The sequence below is a fragment of the Canis lupus genome, chromosome 15 (genome assembly GCF_048164855.1).
Source record: "Canis lupus baileyi chromosome 15, mCanLup2.hap1, whole genome shotgun sequence".
Lineage (NCBI taxonomy): Eukaryota > Metazoa > Chordata > Mammalia > Carnivora > Canidae > Canis > Canis lupus.
The window spans coordinates 48,181,459-48,203,295 of record NC_132852.1 but is presented as its reverse complement, the minus strand read 5'-3'; the positions used below and the strand labels follow the sequence as shown (position 1 = coordinate 48,203,295).

General features: G+C 53.4%; 1 protein-coding gene and 1 long non-coding RNA gene across 2 annotated transcripts; one reads left to right on the top strand and one right to left on the bottom strand.

Moving 5' to 3' along the window:
• Positions 1 to 11,449: 11,449 nt before the first annotated feature.
• On the bottom strand, positions 11,450 to 12,507 carry LOC140605136 (uncharacterized). The gene is made up of 2 exons (XR_012007871.1): positions 12,122 to 12,507; positions 11,450 to 11,765 (listed from the first exon to the last, which is right to left on the bottom strand). It is a non-coding gene; the product is annotated as an uncharacterized lncRNA (long non-coding RNA).
• A 439-nt stretch (positions 12,508 to 12,946) lies between these two features.
• Positions 12,947 to 21,522, top strand: PURB (purine rich element binding protein B). The gene has a single exon (XM_072777217.1). It carries the CDS (start codon positions 13,106 to 13,108, stop codon positions 14,021 to 14,023), a length of 918 nt encoding a protein of 305 aa, XP_072633318.1. The 5' UTR covers positions 12,947 to 13,105; the 3' UTR covers positions 14,024 to 21,522.
• The last annotated feature ends 315 nt before the right edge of the window (positions 21,523 to 21,837 follow it).

Below are 21,837 nucleotides of genomic sequence, written 5' to 3'. Positions count from 1 at the left end.
CACAAAAGATGACCCAATGAATCGCCCCGTGGTTTGATTTATATATTCATCAGTTAGGTTTTGGTGAGGGGGAGGCAGTCCCCGCCACTGGGGTCAGCTCCACGTGTGCTCTGGACGGGGCTCCAGAAAAGATCAGGCCAGGATCTGGTGATGGGAGCAGAGCGTCCGAGCAGGGAGCCCTTCTGGAGGGGCAGCGACGCCTCGAGAACCATTTCAAGGCTTCTCTGAATCCCCACATTTACAGCGGGGCAAGGGGAAGGCTCCTGGCAGCTGGCCCGGGACTCTTGACCTCGGGGCAGAAGGTACGCCATGGCTCAGAGGGTCCCACTGGAGCTCAGTGGAGACCCGAGCTGCTGAGGCCGCAGCGGGGTTGATGGCCTGCACTGGCCCAGGGTGTGCAGCCAGGGCTTGGTGTGGGCTCGCCTTAGGGTCAGGGAGAAGTCCATGCTGATGACCGGGTGAGGGCTGCATGTCGGGTAAGCGTCCAGTGCCAGGCAGTCCTAAACTGCGGGCTCAATCTGAGTGAGCTGGGGCGCTGGCCTGGGGTCACGGTTAGGAACAGCTTCAGGTGCCAGGGCCGGGTTAGGGCACCATCCCCCTCTGCTCCTGCGGCTGCTCTGATGGACGGCAGCTTCCCACCAGTCTGGACACTGCAGGTCCCCAATCAGCCAGTGGCACGGGTCTCCTGCGAGGGCCACCTGGCGTCTCTGCACCGCTGGTGCCAGCTTTGGAGTCTCTTCTGACAGGGACTCAGGGCCTCTGGGTAGCCCCACTAGTGACCTCACCTGACTTGTGCCTGTGAAGGCCTGTCTCCAGGTACCCCAGGGGTGCTTCAGGGCCACTCCAGAGACACTCACGGAGACATCTCAGACACCCCAGAGACACAGAGACATCTCACCGAGACATCCCCATACAGATGTCTGGTGGTAGTGTGTGGACATGTGCACACGTGTGTTTGTGTACACGCATGTACATGTTTGTGCATTGTGTGTACATGTGTTTGCACATGTGTGGTGTGTGCATGTTTGTGTACGGGTGTTCATGTCTGCATGTATGTGTGTTGTGTGCATGTGTATATACACGTTTGTGTGTGTACATGTGTGTACATACTCGTGCGTGTGTTCGTGTGTGGCTCTTGTGTCTTCTGTGTAAGTCCATGCATCCGTCACCACATTTGAGATACTAAAAAGCTCTCTCATCACAAGGATGCCTGCTGCCCTGGGTCATCAGCACGGCATCCGGGGAGCAGGCCAGATGGGGCTCCCAGGGAAGCAGCCATCCGCATTCAGAATGCCGGCCACTCTGTCACACATAGTTTACAGCAAGACTACGAAGTTTTCTTAGTTATTCAAAGACTCAGTGCAGTAATTTGTTTTTTACTGTAATCTCTTTTTAATTGCAAGGGCAGTTGCCTGCCAAGACATGATGCCCATAAAACTTGTAAACTATGACAGATACCAGGAAAATCAGTGAGTTCTCCACTTTAATAAAACATAAAATTGGGACGCCTGAGTGGCTCAGCAGTTGAGCATCTGCCTTCAGGTCAGGTCATGATCCTGAGGTCCCGAGATCGAGTCCCGAATCGGGCTCCCCACAGGGAGCCTGCTTCTCCCTCTGCCTGTGTCTCTGCCTCTGTGTCTCTCATGAATAAATAAATAAAATAAATAAACCAAAAAAAACATTAAACTATAATTTGCAGTACAGCTCCCAGCCCAGAGAGACACAGCAAATGTCTGATCCCAAACATCCTAGAGCCAGCTCCACCTCTGGGAACCTGTCCGCTCTCCCGGTGAGAGTGTACTTTCACTTTAATAAACAGCTTTGTATTTGCAAATATCAACAGTAATAATAATTTGCAGTAGAATCCATTTTTTAAAAAAAGATTTCATTCATTTATTTGAGCAAGTGAGAGTGAGCCAGCGAGAGAGCAGGAGCAGGGGAGGGGCAGAGGGGGAAGCAGACTCCCCGCTGAGCAGGGAGCCCAAACCCAGGGAGCCCGAAGTGAGACTCGATTCCAGGACCCCAGGATCATGACCTGAGCCCAAAGCAGACTCTCAACCACTGAGCCACCCACGTGCCCCAAGTGGAGTGGATTCTGATCATGTTTAATTTAATATAATTTATTGAAAATACAATTTCAACAGGGAACCAGTGTAAACACTATTAATTAACCATTTTACCTTTTTTTTTTTAAGATTTTGTTTATTTATTCCTGAGAGACACAGAGAGAGAGGCAGAGACACAGGCAGAGGGAGAAGCAGGCTCCATGCAGAGAGCCTGATGTGGGACTCGATCCCAGGACCCCGGGGTCACACCTTGGGCTGAAGGCAGACACTCAACTGCTAAGCCATCCAGGGATCCCTTGGTGCCTACAAGTTTTTAATTTTAAAGATGTGCAACTGAAGTATTTTCTGTTTTGCATGCAGGGTCTTGTCCTCCTCCATCTGCTCCGAGCACTCTGTGCCCAGAGATGAAGCCCGAGGCCCAGCTGGCTTCTTCAGCAGCCCCAGCACCGGGTTGGACACAGGCCCTGAGGCTGAGCCCAGGCTAGCCTCTCCCCACTGGTCCGTCATAGAGGATGGTATTATTGTTACCATTTGCACAGTAGACACACTGAGAGATGGTTACAGAAATTCCATTTGTTTAATTTTTAAAGATTTTACTATCTATTTGAGAGAGAGTGAGACAGAGAACAGGAGCATAAGCAGGGAAGAGAGAGAGAAGCAGACTCCCCGCTGAGCAGGGAGCCTGATGCCGGGACTAGATCCCAGGACTCTGGGATCATGCCCTGACAGAAGGCAGGTGCGTCGCTGACTGAGCACATCAGGTGCCCCTCATTTTATTTTATTTAAAGATTTTATTGTCAGTGGGCACCTGGGGGGCTCAGTCGGGGGAGCACATGATTCTTGATCTCAGGGTCCTGTGTTTGAGCCCCATGCTGGGCATAAAGCTTACTTTAAAAAAAATCAAGGGTGGCTCAGTGGTTTAGCTCCACCTTCAGCCCAGGGCATGACCCTGAGGTCCCGGGATCGAGTTCCACGTTGGGCTCCCTGCATGGAGCCTGCTTCTCCCTTGGCCTGTGTCTCTGCTTCTCTCATTCTCTGTGTCTTTCGTGAATAAATAAATAAAATCTTTTTTAAAAATCAACTATAATATTTATTAAGCAAGCTCCATGCCCAACATAGTCTCGAATGCAGGACCCTGCATTCGGCTCCACTGACTGAGCCCGCCAGGTGCCCCCAGACATTTGAAATAAAAGGAGAAATCGCCCACGGTTCAGCAAGGCCCGAATCAAGTGCAATAAGCCTGCTCCTGCACCAAGTCCCATGGGTGCTCCTGGGTGCATCCCGACAACCAGTGTGGGCGCAGCTGAACCACCAGAGGCTCCACCCTGACACGAGTCTTTTCAAACCCTGGCTTTCTGAGGAGCTGCTCCTGTTGGGTGTCCGCCACCTGCACATTGTATGAGTCCTTTACTCAGGTGTGTCCGGGGGCGTCAAGCAAGTCCTCCTCTTTATGGGCACGTGTGTCCCCTGGAGGCCGCCGGCTACAAAGGGTCCCATGCAGCCAGTCATTCCCTCGGCAAACACCTGCTGAGGCCCGGGGCTCAGTGAGCGAGGCTTCTGCCTTCAGCTCAGGGCATGAGCTCAGGGCCCTGGCATCGAGCCTGTGTCGTCGGGCTCCCTGCTCAGCAGAGGAGTCTACTTCTCCCTCTCTTTCTGCCCCTCCCCCCACTCGTGCTCTCTCTCTAGTAAATAAAACCTTTAATGGAAAAGATGAAAAAGAACTTGGTCTGCGTCAGATGCCGTATCTCGTGGCAGGAATATCAAGATGAGAAGCAGAGCCATGCTGCAAGCAGTCCGCGACAGGGGGACGCTGGGAGGAACCGGGGGGTACAAGCCCAAGTAGAGGGGCCCCTGGGCAGAGGCGGGGCCACAGGAGCAGGGGGATGTCCGCTTTCTGAAGTGACCCCCTCCCCGTCTGCGGGTTGCCTCTGACCTGTATCCCCACAACTCTAGGTTTTCCCCTAAATAGGGATTTTAAGGGGTCAGAAGATACAAGGTTAACGGAACGCTGCCTGGAGGCTGCGGTACCCGCTCTCCGGGGACCGAGCCCTGCTGACCAGGCACAGCCAGTGGGGCTCTTACAGGAAGCCAGCTGTGGAGGCTCAGCTGTGGAGGATGCCAGTCAGATGGGATTAGGGCAGCTTAGTGTCCTCATTCTACCTCTGTCACCTCCTTAAAGACCCCGTCTCCAGACACAGATGTGGAGGGCTCTCCCTGAGGCACCTCTGCTCTGAGATTTCTCCACTAACAGGCCAAGGCCCCCAGGGAGGGGGTTAGGGTAGAAGGGGAGGCCAACTCTGCCTTCTACCACAGAGGTTGCCATGGTCACGCTGCAGGGGCTTGCTTGAAGTCCTCCTCAGTGAGGCTCGTGTCCTGTCCGCTAACCCAGGAGGAAGATCTTGCCTTCTCAGGGGGAAGAAAGAGCAGTGACCCGCTGTGGGAGCCTGGGGGGCTCCTGGCTGGTTGAAGCAGAAGCGAGTTAGGAGCGGTATAGACGGGGGAGTCCCTAACCCACTGCCCCCACACACACAACGGCAGAAGCTCCAGACCAGTGGGAAACCGCACACAGTGGAGCTCCTGCCCCGGCTGACATGAGCTCAGAACGACACCAAGTTCCCAGAGTTACAGCCAGTGATGAGAGGTGTCCCCCAAAGTCACATGTTGAAGCTCTAACAGCCAGGATCCCAGAATAGGACTGTGTTTGGAAACACAGTCTTTAAGGAGGTGACCGAGGTAGAATGAGGTCATTAGGGTCACCCGAATCCCATCCGACTGGCATCCTTATCAGAAGAGGCCATCAGGACGATACAGGGACGACCAAGTGAGGATCCCAGGAGGATGTGGCCACCTGCACTCCCAGGAGAGGCTCTGGGAGGGATCAGCCCCGCTACGCCTAGATCTGGGGCCTCCAGCCTCCAGGACAGGAGCAGTAAATTCTCATTGTTTAAGCCCTGCCCTCACTGCCCGCCCCCTCCTGGTCTGGGGTGTTTGCCTCCACAGCCTGAGGGGACAGATGCACAGCGTCCCCTCTGGTCTCTGCAGCCTCTGTCCTCCTCCAGATGCACATGTGGGTGCTTCTCTTCCTTGGTCTCTCTCCCAGAGGAGGATGGAGGCCGCGCATCCTGCCCCCAGGACCAGGGTCACTTCCAACATCCTTGGGATGCAGGCCCTCCCTCTGACTCTACAGCACCAAGCCCCTGTCCCTGGCCCCAGAGCCATGGCTCTTCCCCCGTTCCTGGGAGCCCTGCTGGGGCTAAACCAGGGACACAGGGGACTGACCCCTGGATGGAGGAGGAGAGGCTGGAGCCCCGTCTGGGAGGACGCGGGGCAGGGACATGGTCCCCGGAGAGCGGGTACCGCAGCCTCCAGGCAGTGTTCCATTAACCTTGTATCTTCCGACCCCTTAAAATCCCTATTTAGGGGAAAACCTAGAGTTGTGGGGATACAGGTCAGAGGCGACCCGCAGACGGGGAGGGGGTCACTTCGGAAAGCGGACATCCCCCTGCTCCTGTGGCCCAGTGTGCCAGCCCCGCGGGTCCCTGGAGGGGAGACGGCCACCCCTGGGGGCCCGGCCTGTGAAGACGCAGAAGCGCGGACACCCGGAGTTTCTGGCCGCAGAACGTGGACGCCGCTGCGGCTCCACGACGGTGTAAGAACACAAAGCAGGTGTCTCTGCCTCTCTTTCTCTCTCTCTCTCTCTCTGTGTCTCTCATGAATAAATAAAATCTTAAACACACACACACACACACAAAGCAGGGACAACAAGAGGAACTGTTGTGTTTTCTTTGGTGTGCTGCGTGTAAACACACGCTGATTACAAGATTACAACGTAACAACAGACGGGGGGTGGGGGGGTGGGGGCAAGAGAATCTGTGTGACATTTCTTCCTTTTTTTTAAGATTTATTTTTTATTTATTTATGATAGACACACACAGAGAGAGAGGCAGAGACACAGGCAGAGGGAGAAGCAGGCTCCATGCACCGGGAGCCCGACGTGGGATTCGATCCCGGAACTCCAGGATCGCGCCCTGGGCCAAAGGCAGACGCTAAACCGCTGCGCCACCCAGGGATCCCCTTTACTGAGGTTTTAATCAATGATACTTTTAGGGATCCCAGCATGGGGCCTGCTTCTCCCTCTGCCTGTGTCTCTGCCTCTCTCTGGGTCTCTCATGAATAAATGAATAAAATCTTTTTAAAAAAAATGATACTTTTAAAATACTGTATTTCTCTGTCCTGAATTGAAACTTGGCTTAAACGAAGAAGAGACTCCCCTGGAGGGGGCTTCTGGTGCTTACCCAGCAGCGGCCAGGAAAATACGAACTGAGTGGGAAGAGGGAGAGGGACAGGATGGTCCCCTGGAACCGGTGGAGTTAATGACCCTTTGTACTCTGAAGACAGAAGAGCGGCCAGGCTTTGGCAATGAGGGTGGGGTCAGAGCTCTGGTCCATGGCACTGTCCCTGGGTGTCGGGCTCTGTTTTGGGGTGTATTTGGCCATGGCAGGTGCCCCGGGAGCAGATGGCACAGCCAAGCCTCCAACAGTGGGGACAGCAGGGCTGGGCCTGGTGGGCAAGGGGGGCTGGCCTCAGCCACATGGAGTCCGAGATGGAGGCAGGATAGCGAGCTAAAGCCACAGAGCATGTGAGGACACCCGACAGTGATAGAAAGACCAGCCTGTGGCAAAGCAGAGCTCAGAGAGCCCTCGGTGGCCACGGGCCAGATGGGAGGGGCCCCCGGGACCCCCAGGGGGCGGGAGGACAGGTGCAGGGCTAGATGGTGGGGACTCAGTGGGAGCCAAGGTGGTGAAGGCCCAGGTCACCGGCAGCCACAAGGCCTGTGAGCTGTCCAGGCGGCCACGACAGGGGTGACAGACCCTCAAGCACACCCCTAAAAACAAGGATATTCTCAGCTACAGCCAGGGTTCAACAATCACAGGAAGCTCACAGTGTGTTATCCGACTGACATTCTGGGTGGGGGTCGTCCAGGGGAACGTGTCCTCTCGGGAACACTGGCGAGAGCCTCAGGGTCCCAGGGTCCCATTCCTGGGGGCATGGCAGGGCAGCCGCGTGTCCCCTGCATGGAGCTACGCTAGGATGGTGCAAACTCACTCACTGGGCCCACGTCTGCGAGGAACCCTAACCAAATCATTACCATGCTGGCCGCTATATGTTCCTCAAATCGCATCTTTTCTTCCTGGTCACTGGCCTTGCCACCGTACGGAAGCGCTCTTTCTCTCATTCGTTTATCCGTGTCGTCAGGTTACGTGGATCCTTACCTTAATCAATGGCTTATGACCCGTTGCTGTCACCCTCCGACGCTTCTGCTGCTCCAGATCTAGGCAGCCGGAGCGACCTTTCGACACAGCCCCCTTGTATCTGAGCAGTTCCCACCGGACAAAGGACTCCCTAGGCTCAGCCTGTGCTAGGCTGTCCTCCAGGCCTGGAGCTCGGCATTTCTCTGGGCAGCTCTGGTTCCTTCCAGCAGAGAGGGGAGTTAGGAACCCAAGTTCTGGGTGCTGGGTGTGCCTGCTGCTTCTAGGGGACAGGCATCATACAGGTGCCCACATACAGGTCCGTATGCACCTGCTGCTGCATCTGTCTGCACCTGTGCGTGTCTGTCGTGTGTGCAGGTGCTCACGCTTGTTCGGGTCATGAAACCACAACTTGAACTGGTACTTCACACTCCAATCCAAGGTCACGGGGTCTATTTCAATCTCCACCCCCATGGCCCCCGATCCTGTGGCCTTGCTCTGTGCTCTGCGTAGAACCTCAGTGGGCCCCTTGTCTGGCTGAGCAAGGGGCAGATGGAGTCACCGGGGGAGGGGCCTGGTGCTGAGCCAGACAGCCTTCTGGGAAGTACAAATTTTTTGTACTTTTTTGTACTTTTTTGCAGAAGCAAAATCCTCAGGAAGCTCTAGGGCAAGGGCAAAACCCTAGGACTTTCTGGATGGAATGAGCAGCCAGACGGCTGCTGTCTGGCTCTATGGAAAGACCTCAGGTGATGTAGGCTCACTAGGAAAGGGCAAACATGTCCCCAAGCATTTGTGGGGGGCTCCTCACGTCCTGCTGTCCAACAGGAGAGGCTGCCCTCCATTCAGGGCACGAGTGACGCTAGTTATGGCCTACCCAGACCAGCCTGTGCATAACCAGCTATTAAAACCTCTGACTGTTCCATTTCTTTTTTTTTTTTTTTCTTTTTTTTTTTTTTGACTGTTCCATTTCTAAGGATCCTCTTCCCTTTTCATTTTTTAAGAATTTATTTTTGTTTTTTATTTATTTTTGAATTTACTTTATTTTAATTTTTTTTAAAAAACCTTTTTTTTAATTTTTATTTATTTATTTATTTATTTTTTTATGATAGTCACACACACAGAGAGAGAGAGAGAGAGAGGCAGAGACACAGGCAGACGGAGAAGCAGGCTCCATGTACCGGGAGCCTGACGTGGGATTCGATCCCAGGTCTCCAGGATCGCGCCCTGGGCCAAAGGCAGGCGCCAAACCGCTGTGCCACCCAGGGATCCCAAATTTACTTTATTTTTTAAGAAGGTTCCATACTCAGCACAGAATCTAATGCAGGGCATGAATTCACGACCCTGAGATCAAGCCCTGAGCTGAAATCAAGAGTCAGATGCTGGTCAGCCCAGGTGGCTCAGCAGTTTAGTGCTGCTTTCAGCCCAGGGCATGATCCTGGAGTCCCGGGATCAAGTCCTGCATCCAGCTCCCTGCATGGAGCCTGCTTCTCCCTCTGCCTGTGATCTGTGCCTCTCTCTCTCTCTTTCTCTCTCTGTGTCTCTCATGAATAAATAAAATCTTTTAAAAAATTAAAAAAAAAGAGATGCTTAACCCACTGAGTCACCCAGGCTCCCCAATTTTATTTTAAGTGGGCACCAGGGCCAAAGTGGGGCTTGAACTCACAACCCTGAGACTAAGAGTCACATGCTCTATGGACTGCAACAGCCAGGTGCCCTGGGATTCTGTTCTTTTTTTTCTTTTTTTAAGATTTTATTTATTTGGGGCAGTCCTGGTGGCTCAGCGGTTTAGTGCCGCCTTCAGTCCAGGGTGTGATCCTGGAGACCTGGGATCGAGTCCCACATCAGGCTTCCTGCATGGAGCCTGCTTCTCCCTCTGCCTGTGTCTCTGCTTCTCTCTCTCTCTCTCCATGAATAAATAAATAAAATCTTAAAAAAAAAAGATTTTATTTATTTACTCATGAGAGACATACACACACAAAGGCAGAAACACAGGCAAAAGGAGAAGCAGGCTCCATGCAGGGAGCCAGACATGGGACTCGATCCCAGGACCCCAGGATCACACCCTGGACTGAAGGCAGCACTAAACCACTGAGCCACCTGGGATTCCCATGATCCTGTTCTTTTTGAGGCTGTTCTGTTGGGGGTTTCATCTCTCTTGTCCAACAAACATAATATCCCCCAAAGACAAAAGTAATTCTGGGTTTTATGTGCACGTGCTCTCAACCCAACACTGAGTCTTTACAGAACAGGGAGCCTGTGGGGTACGTCTGCACACAGCCAGCAATAGAGGGCAAGGCCGCTCTGGAGCTTGCCATTTGCACGCACGGCCTCTTCACTACCCAGGGAGGCCATTCAGAGTGGAAGCCAGAGTGACGCCCTTGTGAAGCCCTGGCTGCCACCAAGCACTGGGCAGTGGAGACTGGGTGCTCCCAAGAGGGACGGACGCCTCTCTTGGGGCTCCCACGGCTGTGTGGCAGCACTGGTGAACACTGGGTACACGGGGCCTGACTAGTATGCTCAGAGCTGTCCACCAGGCTCTGGGAGTGCTCAAGAGCACCTACAAATCCTGGACAGTGACTGCATCGAACCATAAACCCCAAGGCTAGAAACTCTGCCTGGAACTCAACACCCGAGCAAGGAATCGGTTTTCTACCTCACAGGAGACAAAAATCTCCCGAATGACAGCAGGTGTGGGCCTGCTGCCAGGCCTGGATGAGGCAATCTCTTTTGCTCGTGCATGAACAGCAAACCAAGATGTCACTGGAGGCTTCAACACAATGCCAGCTGGAAGCTGTGACAAAGAGTGTCACGCGGAGGTGCATCTGGCATAGGGTGCGGGCCGAGAGGTGGGTGCCAGCACCTGCAGGAGGGCCGCCCCTCAACACCAGGGCACCACGTCTGCAGCTTATCCTCAGATGGTTCTAGGGGAAAGAAGAAAGAGAGGAAACAAACGTGCTAACATACTGATGTCTGGGAGCTGTGGATCATGAGTGCTATTCTTGAACCCTCCTGGCTCCATTTTAAGCTTAATAAGAACAATAATGGGGGGCGGGAAAGGGGAGAAGAGGCAGTCATCTGAGGCCATGGAGTGCTGTCCCTCGCCTGTTTCCTGGCCCTGGCAAGGCCTGCCGCCATACGCACCCCCTGCCCAGCGCCAGCTGCCCCCAGCGGCTGGAGCAAGCTGCGTGCTTGTGCCCCAGTCTCAGCCAGACCAGCTGCTCCGGGGCTCCTAGTTGCGCCCGAGCCCCTCCTCAGCAGGCAGCCTCACTCGCCCCCGGAGCAGGTGCAGCTTTTGGCCGACGACCCCATCCTCCGTCCTCCCCCAGAAGCCCTGGGTCCCCCGACAGCTCCCTGCTTGCCCGCCAGAGCGGCCCTTCCCTCTGCCCGCGTGCTGGCCACTTTGGGCCACTGCGCTCGTCGCCACCCGCACAGCCTCGGCGCCGCCCCAGGCCTCTGCGAGGCAGTTCCTCCCCACCCGCGTTCACGCCACAGGACTGACACCCAAGCAGCTGTGTGAGAACCGCACAGAGAGCCGCTGCCCCGCTCGGCCTCCTCAAGCCGCGCTGCTCGGGCACGCCCAGCACCTGTCAGCTCAGCACCTGTCGGCTCCAGGACCCGCGGGCAGGGTACGGCAAGGCCAGGAAGAATGGCAGCGTGGAGTGCTTGCCGCCGGGCCCGCCAGTCTGCTGCCCCTGCACCCTCCAGCTCAGCTTCGGGGACCTGACCTCAGCTCCACCAGTCAGCCTGTGGCTCCCAACCCGCCGCCCCTCTGCTTGACTTAGCTTGTCTGGGCTCCAGGGCTGGGCTGCCCTCGTAGCCCTGAGGGCAGCACGCCAGCTCCTCGGGTTGAACATGCCGCCTGACGCTTGGGCCCGCTCTCACTTGTGTGGGATTTGCCAAAAGGCAACCACAGCAGGTGCTTAAGGCCACTGAGACGAAATAAACTTCTGCGGAAAGAATGTGATGTTCCAAAAATGTGCCAAAACTCGCCACTTGTGCAGCAGGGACTGAGCTGTGGGGGAGGAGCCCCTAACCCGTTTGGGTGGGGATCCCCACTCTGTGTAGTGCTCCCTACTATCTCCAGAGCAGGTCCTCCCCAGTAGCCTGGAGTGCTGTGAAACCAACAACACCCGGTTTTTAACTTTTTTAAGATTTATTTACTTAGTCATGATAGACACGGGGGGGGGGGGGGCAGAGACAAGAGGAGGGAGAAGCAGGCTCCACGCCAGTAGCCCGACGCAGGACTCAATCCCACGACTCCAAGATTGCGCTCTGGGCCAAAAGCAGGCGCTAAATCGCTGAGCCACCCACGGATCCCCCGCTTTTTCAATCTTTATGCTTCTCTGGCCCCATAGTTCCCGTCCACCTCCAGGCTCTCTGCTCGCTTGGGTGTGCACAGCTGTTGCGTCCTGGAGGAGCAGCCAGGCTGCCCTCGGTCACAGGTTGCCTCCTGCAGGGACAAGGTACACACACCGCACCCCAGGTCCCCTCCTGCAGCGACAGGGCACTCACGCCGCGCCCCCGGGGCCCCTCCCGCACGGACAGGGCACGCACGCCGGGCCCCCGGGTGCCTTCCCGGACGGACAGGGCACGCACGCCGCGCCCCCGGGTGCCTTCCCGGACGGACAGGGCACGCACGCCGCGCCCCCGGGGCCCCTCCCGCACGGACAGGGCACGCACGCCGCGCCCAGGTCCGCACAACCCTGCCCGCAGCTCCACGCCCCCCGGAGGTCAAGGCCTGCACGAAGGGTCGCCCCCCGCCCCGTGTCCCCCATCCCCCACGAAGGGCCTGGGCTCCAGACAAACCAGGCTTGTCGCCATCCGAGAACTGGTGTTTCCTCCGCCCAAAATAATCTACATCCGTCGGCACCTGTCGGGGTCTGTCCGTGGCCAACACATGGTCCCGGGACACTTGACCCCTCGAAGGAAATACTTTAGATTCCCCGCTTCCCCGCCTGCACCAGAATACTCTACAGCCCGGGATTAAACAGCGGAGGACGTGGTTCACAGGTGCCGAAGCAGAAGTGGGGCCAAGCCCAGGCGCCATGTGCTCCCAGACACACGGGGGGCAGGGTCCCGGGCGGCCCCGCGGAGCCCGAAGGCGTCGGGGGAGGCAGGGCGGCCGGCGGGGGTTGGGGGGTGCCGCGGCCCCACAGGCCCTCGCCCGCCCGGGGCCCACCCGCTCGCGCGATGACGTCACCGCGCCCACGGGCCGCGCAACGCCGCTCCGGGCCGTTGCCCAGCAACGCTACGAGACCAGCTTTGTTCCGAACACGGATGGCCCCGGCTTCACCCGTCCGTGGCCCGCTGCCCTGAGGCACCTGTGCCTACGAGGGAGGACGCTTATGTTAACAAGTCTAGCACCCAGCAGGCCCGCGACCGCGAAGGCACGCACACCGCCACGCCCGCACCCTCCCGCGCCCTTCCCAGCCGGGACGCTCTCCGCTTCCCAGCGCGCCGCGCGCTGCGACGTCACCTTCCTGCGCCCCCCCGCCACCGCCTCCGCCGAGCGCGGCGCTTCCAGCCGCGAGGACGTTTGGGCGGGGCAGGTGGCGTCAGGGGGTGCGCGCCGGAAGCTGGCGCGAGCTCGGCGGAAGTGGCGGGGCGGAGCGCGGGGCGATGGGGGGCGGCGGCGGCGGCGGCGGCCGGCGATGAGCGGCGGGAGCGCGTGAGCGGCCGGCGGGCGAGGCTGGGGGCCCCGGAGAGCGAGCCGCAGGGCGGAGGGCGGGCGCGAGCGCAGCAGGCGGCGGCGGCGGAGGCCGAGGCGCGGCGGCGGCGGCGGCCGAGAAGATGGCGGACGGCGATAGTGGCAGCGAACGCGGCGGCGGCGGCGGGCCCGGCGGCTTCCAGCCCGCGGCCCGCGGCGGCGAGCAGGAGACGCAGGAGCTAGCCTCGAAGCGGCTGGACATCCAGAACAAGCGCTTCTACCTGGACGTGAAACAGAACGCCAAGGGCCGCTTCCTGAAGATCGCCGAGGTGGGCGCGGGGGGCTCCAAAAGCCGCCTAACGCTGTCCATGGCGGTGGCCGCCGAGTTCCGCGACTACCTGGGCGACTTCATCGAGCACTACGCGCAGCTGGGCCCCAGCAGCCCCGAGCAGGTGGCGGCGGCGGCGGCGGGCGCCGAGGAGGGCGGCGGGCCGCGGCGCGCGCTCAAGAGCGAGTTCCTGGTGCGCGAGAACCGCAAGTACTACCTGGACCTGAAGGAGAACCAGCGCGGCCGCTTCCTGCGCATCCGCCAGACGGTGAACCGCGGCGGCGGCGGCCCGGGGCCCGGCGGCCTGCAGAGCGGCCAGACCATCGCGCTGCCGGCACAGGGCCTCATCGAGTTCCGGGACGCGCTGGCCAAGCTCATCGACGACTACGGCGGCGACGACGACGAGCTGGCGGGGGGCGCGGGCGGCGGCGCGGGGGGCGCGGGCGGCGGCCTGTACGGGGAGCTCCCGGAGGGCACGTCCATCACCGTGGACTCCAAGCGATTCTTCTTCGACGTGGGTTGCAACAAGTACGGCGTGTTCCTGCGCGTGAGCGAGGTGAAGCCGTCCTACCGGAACGCCATCACCGTGCCCTTCAAGGCCTGGGGCAAGTTCGGGGGCGCCTTCTGCCGGTACGCCGACGAGATGAAGGAGATCCAGGAACGGCAGCGCGATAAGCTGTATGAGCGCCGCGGCGGGGACGAGTCGGAGGGCGAGGAGGTGGACGAGGATTGAAGCGCCGCTTCCCCGCCGGGCCCCCCCACCCCCGCCCGCCGTCCCTGTCCCCGGGGCCGCCGCGGAGTCCCCTTCCTGCTCGTCCCCAGGGAGCCGGTGGAGGCGGAGCAAGGAGGCCCCGTCGGGAGAACACACAGTTAAAAAACAATACAGTTAATTAAGAGAAATAACCACAAAAAGAACAGTCGCAATTAGAGAAAAGCAGCAAAGTTCCAAGGCACTGACAGCAGCCGCAGAAAGGAGACAACCTGAGCAAAATCGTCTCAGCTTCCGTAGTTTGCAGCTGGGTTGGTTCTTCACCACCACCCCAACCCAGGCTAGCCCTGCAGGGGACAGAGCCGCCCGTGCCCGGGGGACACTGGCCTTCCCCAGGTCGGTCCATGACAGCAGCGTCTGTGTTCCACCTAGGTGTCCTGGCCTGACAACATCTCAGGACCTCCCTGCTGGGGGGGTGGGTCTCTTCACCTCCATTGAATCAGCCTCTAGGATCTAGGTTTCCGTGGAATTCCTGAGAAGACCGAGGCCTTGGCCTTTGTCCATTTCTGAGGGTACAGGTTTTCTGAAAAGGAGCACGACTTTAAATAACCACGGACAGGGCAAAAGAAGAATTCCAGAAGCCACCGGGGAATATAGCAACAAAATGGGCCCATTTTGTCTAAAATGGTTTCACGTGGAACCTGGACCAGTGTCCATGTCTCTTTGTGGAGTTGTCTTCCTGGATGCAAGTGGATTGAGATGTCAGTCCTTCAACTACAGTCTGTTAGCAAAGGATTTTAGAAGCTGGCCATGTTTTTTTCTGGAGCTGAGAGCAATTTTACATTGGGGGGTTGCTGAGGCAGGCACCGAAAGTCCCACATCAAGCACAAGGAGGACTGTTTGAGTGGGTTAGTTGCTGCTCACTGAAGTCCCTCCCTGGGTGTCCAGACACGGAGGTCGTTACCAAGAGATGGCTTAGGGGTGAATGAGAGCAGGTCCCTGTAGTGGCTTCACACTAGCCACTGAATTATGGCTAATTGGGCTGTTTGAGCCACTGGTTGGCTGGATTTTCAACAGTAAAACTTGAAGATAACCTACAAAAGGAACAGTGTGGCTACAAGCCTGAGCTTTAATGGAATGTACATCCTCACAGAGAAGTTGGAAATAACCAAAACTGAGGTCTTCACCCACCTTCAGTTCCATCTCTGGATTTGTTCCAATACTAAAGATCCTCAGGTCCAGAATTCCAGCATCATCTATTCTTTTAAAGTAAAATTTTAAGAACTCGATCCATTGTTTCAGTACCTCCCAATCAAAGTTGGCAAATGATGGATGAGTGATTTGAGCAGTGTGCCCTTGGGAAGCTGAAATCCATCTGAATGGAGATGAAGTGAACGTGCAAATGCTGACTATGTCCTGGAAGCATTTTTTTATACCATCTTGAGATTTCAACAAACTGGTTCTCGCCAGTTTATCCAGCTGTTTTTCAAGAATAAAAGTTGGGGTTTTGAAGGATCGCCTCTTCTATATTTTAAATGGATTTTCAGTAGAAATGATTTTTACTAATCAAGTTAATCCCACCCCATCACAAGGTATTCCTAGAAGTGTCACAGACCTAGGCGACTTTGAATTGAGCGGGAGCTAACGTTCTTTCCAAAGTTTTTAGGTATTCTCTGTGCGACACCTTCTCAACCAGGAGGCAAGTAACCCCACCTCCACAATCTTAGTTGTTTTGTTTTTCGTTTTTTGTTCTTTTTTTTTTTTTAAACTGCATGCCTGCCCTTTATCTGAGCTGCCGTTTAATTTATTGCATACCCTTTATTATCTGAGTTTGGTATTATTCAATCTATACAATCTTTTTTGTATTTATTGGGAAATAAGTAATCTAGAAAAAGATCATCTTCATGAATCGTGGCTGAGAGGGAGGATAAAGAACTGTACATAAAATTAGGCTTTTTTAAAAATTAGATTATGATTCAGAATACTGTTGATCTTAGATTTTTTTTAAAAAAAAAGTGGAAGAGCCACACACATTGGTGCCCTTTTCAGACTATTTCTCTACTCTCATTCTCCACAGTAGACTTTTTAAACAGATTTTTTTTAAAGCTTTTCCTTTTTTTAAAAAACCTTCTCCGTCGCAAAGAATGTTTCCTAAATTGTATGGGAGCAATAGTATTTTTGATGTTTTAATGACATCCGTATATACTCGTACTGTATTTTGTACCACAAGGCAGCTGTTTTCAATAATGTCCTGCTGTATTTACCTATGTGTTTTGAGTGTTGATTTCTTTGCTGCGGAGAACAAATCCCTAAATTGTTTTTGTAAGGGCGCCGCGAAGCTAGCGTTAGGTTTGCAGAAACTGTTGCAGTTTCCAACCTTGAGGCAGCAATGAAAAGTCAGGTCGCAGCTCTCATTTCACTGCTGCGACTTGTTCATTTTCAGACCGTGTACAATTCCTGTTCAGACCAACTCGTGTTCTTGCTTCAGTGGTGGTTCTGTTGCTCAGCTGCAGTGAGCCAGTTCAATTTTGCAAAGGTGCAGTACCTCTCCTTTTGAAGGGGTTGGTGTATTTTTTTTTTTCTTTTCTTTTTGTTTGGCTGAATTGCAGTAACTAGCCTTGCCTTTCTATTCTGTAGAAATGACAGGGTCTTCACAATCCTTCACCAGTGGCTACTAAGCTATAATTAGCTGAATAGAAAGAATGTGGAAGTGGTCTGAGGCGTATAGAGTATATGCCAAGAACACTACCATATATGGCATCAGCTTTGGTTACCAGAGAAATTTTCTTAGTCATTAGACCATATAACAGTAATATATCATATGTAAATCTTTAGATATCAATTTGAGAATCCTCCAAAAAAAGGAGCAAAGAATGCATAAGCTATGTGTTGGAAAAAGTAATTTATATTAAAATTTTGACCTGCCTATGTAAGATTAAGTGGTAAACGTCATAGTGGTGGGTTTAAGTCTTAACCAATCTCAAAGGTTTGTTTCTCCTGCAGGGGGTGGTTCATGGCCTCTCTCCTCACTGCAGGAAGATGACAGAAGGGTGTGGATTAGTTGTAGCATTTCACTGACCCTCATCCACTCGCTGTTCTGGGGCAATAGAAATCCGGCGAGCACAGAGACTGCTCTTTTGATGTGTGATGCGGCCTGTTAATGAGGCTGTATCTCAGAACTCGTCCATAAACAGCACTTAGCAAAGAATATCTGTTAATTCCAGTCAGAAAATGGCATTACTCTGGGAAACATCCAAATATTTTTTTGTTCTGGTTTTCATCCTCTACTACGAACAGTGATTTAGGGCTTGTTTTTTAACCTTGGCAAACATCCCAGCTAATCACGTGTTCAAAATAGTCCAATTTCTAAGAAGCGGGGAACGAAAATTCCTTTTCTGATCATTGGTAGAGTGTTTCTCAGGCCGTTCCGGATGTGAGAAGTTAGATTGCAGGAACAGAATCAAAAGAGCGAAACTCTGTGGCGAGTTCCCCGCTATTCCCTTCTGGTTTCTATTGTGCCCACTCTCGCTTGAGCAGAGTGGCACTTCTAGTCCGCAAGGAAAGCCTTCAGTGCATATGCTGCACAAAGCGCCACGTGAGTCTGTATGGCACCAAAAAATCAAAGTGGAAACCAAACGGGAAACGCAGACACCCTGAGCTGCCGTGGGAGGCATGTAGTCGGTCAGAAGGGCTGTGGCCATGGCGCGCACATGGCCACTTGTTAGGTCACTTTCCACAATGGTTTGCTGCCGGCCGCTGTAGGGGCTTCCAGGGCAGGCAGCTGGCACCTCCTGCTCCCTCCGTCCCCTCCATCGCCTGACAGTAAATTGCAGGTCTTTTATACAAACTCAAGCTTCAGATTTCTCAAAACAAAACAGTTATCCTGTCTTATCTGAAAAATGCAGGGTTGTGGGCAGAAGAGGCTGGTTATAATAATGCCCTCATATTGAGTGGTCTGTAAACGGCTGCACACTTCAGGCGCGTAGTTGCTGAGGATGCTTTGTCCCGTGTGACCTTGACCGGCTCTACTGGAGGGTAGAGTGACCTGCACAAGGTATCGAGAGGTAACTATTGCTCGGCGTCCGCCTTGCTCTCAAGGTGGATGCCTTAGGGAGAAGCTTGAGTGTGTAAGCCATGCACATAAGTATTCTTCACTGTAAATTTTGTTTTCATTTTTAACCCAGTTACGGTACTTTGTCCAATGCACAACTGATCTCTCAGTAGATATTCATTTGCAAATAGCGTGGCCTTGATCAGTAGGAGGGAAGGAGGGAAGCACCCTAGCGGGTGTGAAGGTAACTCAGCTAGGCCTTCCGCACTGCACCACTCTTTGTGTCTGATGCACGCGAGTCTCGAGTGGTCCGTCTCCTTTCCGCCTGGGGAGAGTTCATGGTTTTGACCCTGGGGTTTTATCAATTCAATTGAGTTTTCTGTTTTTAGGAAGGATCAGAATTGCTCTGATAAGTAACAAAGTTGAGTGCTTTGGTGTCCAATCTCAGGTTTTAGAGTAGAGAGTGGTGTAAAATTCCACTGTTAACTCTTTAACAATTTTAATGTAATCCACCCTACAAGTCACACACACGAGGCCTGTTCAGAGAGCAGAGCCTCCCATCGTCTTGCTCCTTTTCCACTTTGTATTCACTTGAGAAAGTGTCGAGTGATCTTCCATTGTATATTTCCATTTGAACCCCGACATATTTCTCAAAGATAAAGCACTTTTTGATAATGAAATTCATGGGATCTTCGTGTGATGTGGATCATGGTTTCTCAGGCTCCCTTAGATAATCTGCTTTTGAATACTGTTCTGTGTAAGAAGAGTGGAAATCTTTGCTAATGTTAGGAGGTTTGTATTATTGATCCAGAATGCGTTCTGCTAGCTTCCAATCGATGGGAGAGTAAATAATGCTGCATTCACAAATTAATAAGTTACTTTCCCTTAAGCCTTAAGGTAACTTTTTTTTTTTTCCCTGTCAACAACAGCACTGAAGTTATACTGAGTGGATGAAATGATCAGTTTTCAGGGTTGGTTTTAGAGTACTGTAAATCCATGAGCTGTCTTCCTAAACAGTTACTCCCCCTCCTTGAACAAACTGGGTAGTGGGGCACATGGGTGGGCCGGGGGGATAGCTTATAGGAAATAGAAAAAGAAACCACATTTACCTTAAGAAAAATAGACAAAATTAAAAAGTGCACGTCAGCGCCCTGCTTTTGAAATTACAGCTAGAGGGCGGAAATGGCAAACTAGAACTTCATTTCCCCGATTTCTAAATCTAGGAAAGCAAAGTCATGGATTTTCAACACCTTCCCTCCCCAGTTGCAAGAGCTCACACTTGGGGACGGTGAGTGCATGTCCCAGGTCGCTGGTTAAAGTCCCTGTCCCCAGCCCTTGGTCTTAAAATGTAATTTCAGTGCTGATGGATTCAACCCTTCTTTCAATAAATGTCCAGTTGTCAGGATGATAATCCAATTTGGAAAAAAAAATAGTAAAGGTATATCATGAAGACTTATGACTCTGGCAAGTCCCAGGTGGTACCCATTCCCCTCGATCCAAGTAAGACTTTTTTGAATGTATTCTATACTCCCTGAGGAAACAGGGAGTATGCCATCTGTGTGACCACCCCATTCACCACCTTTTCCATTTCCTTTGAGAATCTGACTCCTGCGCCTCGAGTTGGACATTCGCACAGGGTCAGTAAAGCCGCAGTAAGGTATCTGCAGATGCCGCCTGGGTACTTTCCTTGCTCGGCAGGGCTCCTATTAACAGGAGGACAGAGCTTTATTTGAAGCAAAGACGTGGTCTACCCCCCCAAACCCAGGTGATTCTAACAGATGGTTTGGTGAAGGAGCATGACCATACTTTGGGCTAGTGCAAAATCATGAGTCTAGGAGTAAGTCTCATGGGCCTCGCGTGTGAGATGTCCACTGACACGGATGAGAGAGGGCCGATTCTGTCTGTAGGGGCTGATGTGTGGGGCCGCCCGAGAGAGAGAGAGAGAGAGAGAGAGATCCTTTCGCATTCCCTCCACACGAGCAGATTGCAGGCGATGCGAGTTTGTCTCTCTGCCTTGAGTAAGTCGGACAGCAGACGTTCATCCCCAGCCTTACCCCGTGTCGTAGGGTCAGGCTAGTTCAGAAAATACCTGGTTGGAAACAGAAGGGCAAGTGGAATATTCCTTCTTTATAAATTCCCTTTTCAGGGACATACAAGTGCAGGGAGAGGCCCAGGATGATTGCAAAACAGGATTCCATCACAAAGCACATTTGTGTGGTAGGGATTTGGAGTTTTGTTTGTACGTTGCTCAGACACGAGCACAAACCCGTTTCTCCCAGCTCCATGTGTCACCTCTGCACACAAAAGCTCTCTGGATTCCTAGAAGCTAACAGATGGAGCAAAAGTCCAAAAAGTGATTTTTAAGACAGTACAGGGCATCCCTTCAGAGCCTAGTTTTATACATTGTGGTAGCAGGAGAATGTATTTGAGGTTTTTCTCGATGATCATCAAGATTTGAATGGTAACTAGGATTATCAGTGTCTTTGAACAGTTAGTGGGGGTTTATTCTTCCTTTTGCTCCTTCATGACAATGTTTCTCCAGGACCCTTTCTCAGAGTGTGTTTGTCTCCTTAGACCTTTGTAGACCGCACATCTTCTATCCTGTAAGAACCCTCACCGCCGGTCAGAATCGTCAGGGGCTTCTGTAGACTAGATGGTTCACTCCAAAGTGGGGACCGATGCCCTGCCAGTAGAGACTCTGCAGAAGTCGTTTAAATAATTTCAAACCAAATCTTGATGGCAGGAGACAGCTTCCTGATGTAGACAGACAACTAGGTACTTCTAAGGGGGTTGGGGGCGTCTTTGGTGTCTGAATAGCCACATGCCTGTGCGTTGTAAACCATATGTGTACTCCTGTGTATGAATTTGTAGAACTGCTTCCAAGAGAAGCTGCACCTTTCATTTTGTAAGGTCCCCTCTACCTGTAACCCTATAAATATTTGTATATAGAACACTAAAATTTGTAGCGATAGGATCAACTTGGGAATATCTGCTGAGAGACCAAAAAAGCTCATTTTCTAAGTACCTTGGTTAAAGAGTAAAGATTATTTCTCTTATTTTTTAAAAGAAGAATGCACTTTAACAGCTGCATGGGCTATTCAAACAAGCCCGTGAAGTGCAGTGCCGTTCAGAAATCACACTTCCTGGAAACCGTTCAGAAGCGAGTGTAGACGGGCTGTTGCGCTCACTGCCTGGAGGCGGAAGCTCGGGTGCCAGTCAGTGTAGAGACATGGAGACGAGTAGGGCCGCTGCAAAAGCGCAACGTGAGCTCGGCCAGAAGCTTCCGACAGGCCTGCAACAGGCAGGTCCCGTGTTGACCACTAACTAGCAAAACTGACAGAAACAGAGAAAAAAGTTGAAGAATCCTTACTGCTGGTGTGCACTCCCTACAATAGATTTTGCAAATGGAGTTTTACAGTCTATATTTAAAATTGTATGTTTGTAACAAATAAAGTATGCGGAAAAGTGAGAACCTTGTCTGGCATCTGTGATTTCAGGCACCAGGTGGGGAGGAAAGGGCCAGTCGCTGGCTGCTGGGCTCCCCATGGGTCTGGAACCGGGTGCGTTCCCTCCTGCAAAGACCCAAGGGCCATCGTGTTCTGGGGTGGGTGGGTGGGTCGCCGACGAGTCCCAGACCCTGTTCTCCGTGGTGAGGATCTGGAGGGAAGTAGGGGTTGCAAGCGAGTCTCCCGATGTGGTTCCTGTGCCAGACAGGCCACTTGTTGCTTCCTGCATTTGTTCCTGACCATTGTCCACTGGCTATTAGGCCCTGTTGTGGTCAGTGGGG

Coding starts and splice junctions, on each gene's coding strand:
- PURB (XM_072777217.1), top strand. CDS start 13,106: ATGGCGGACGGCGATAGTGGCAGCGAACGCGGCGGCGGCGGCGGGCCC.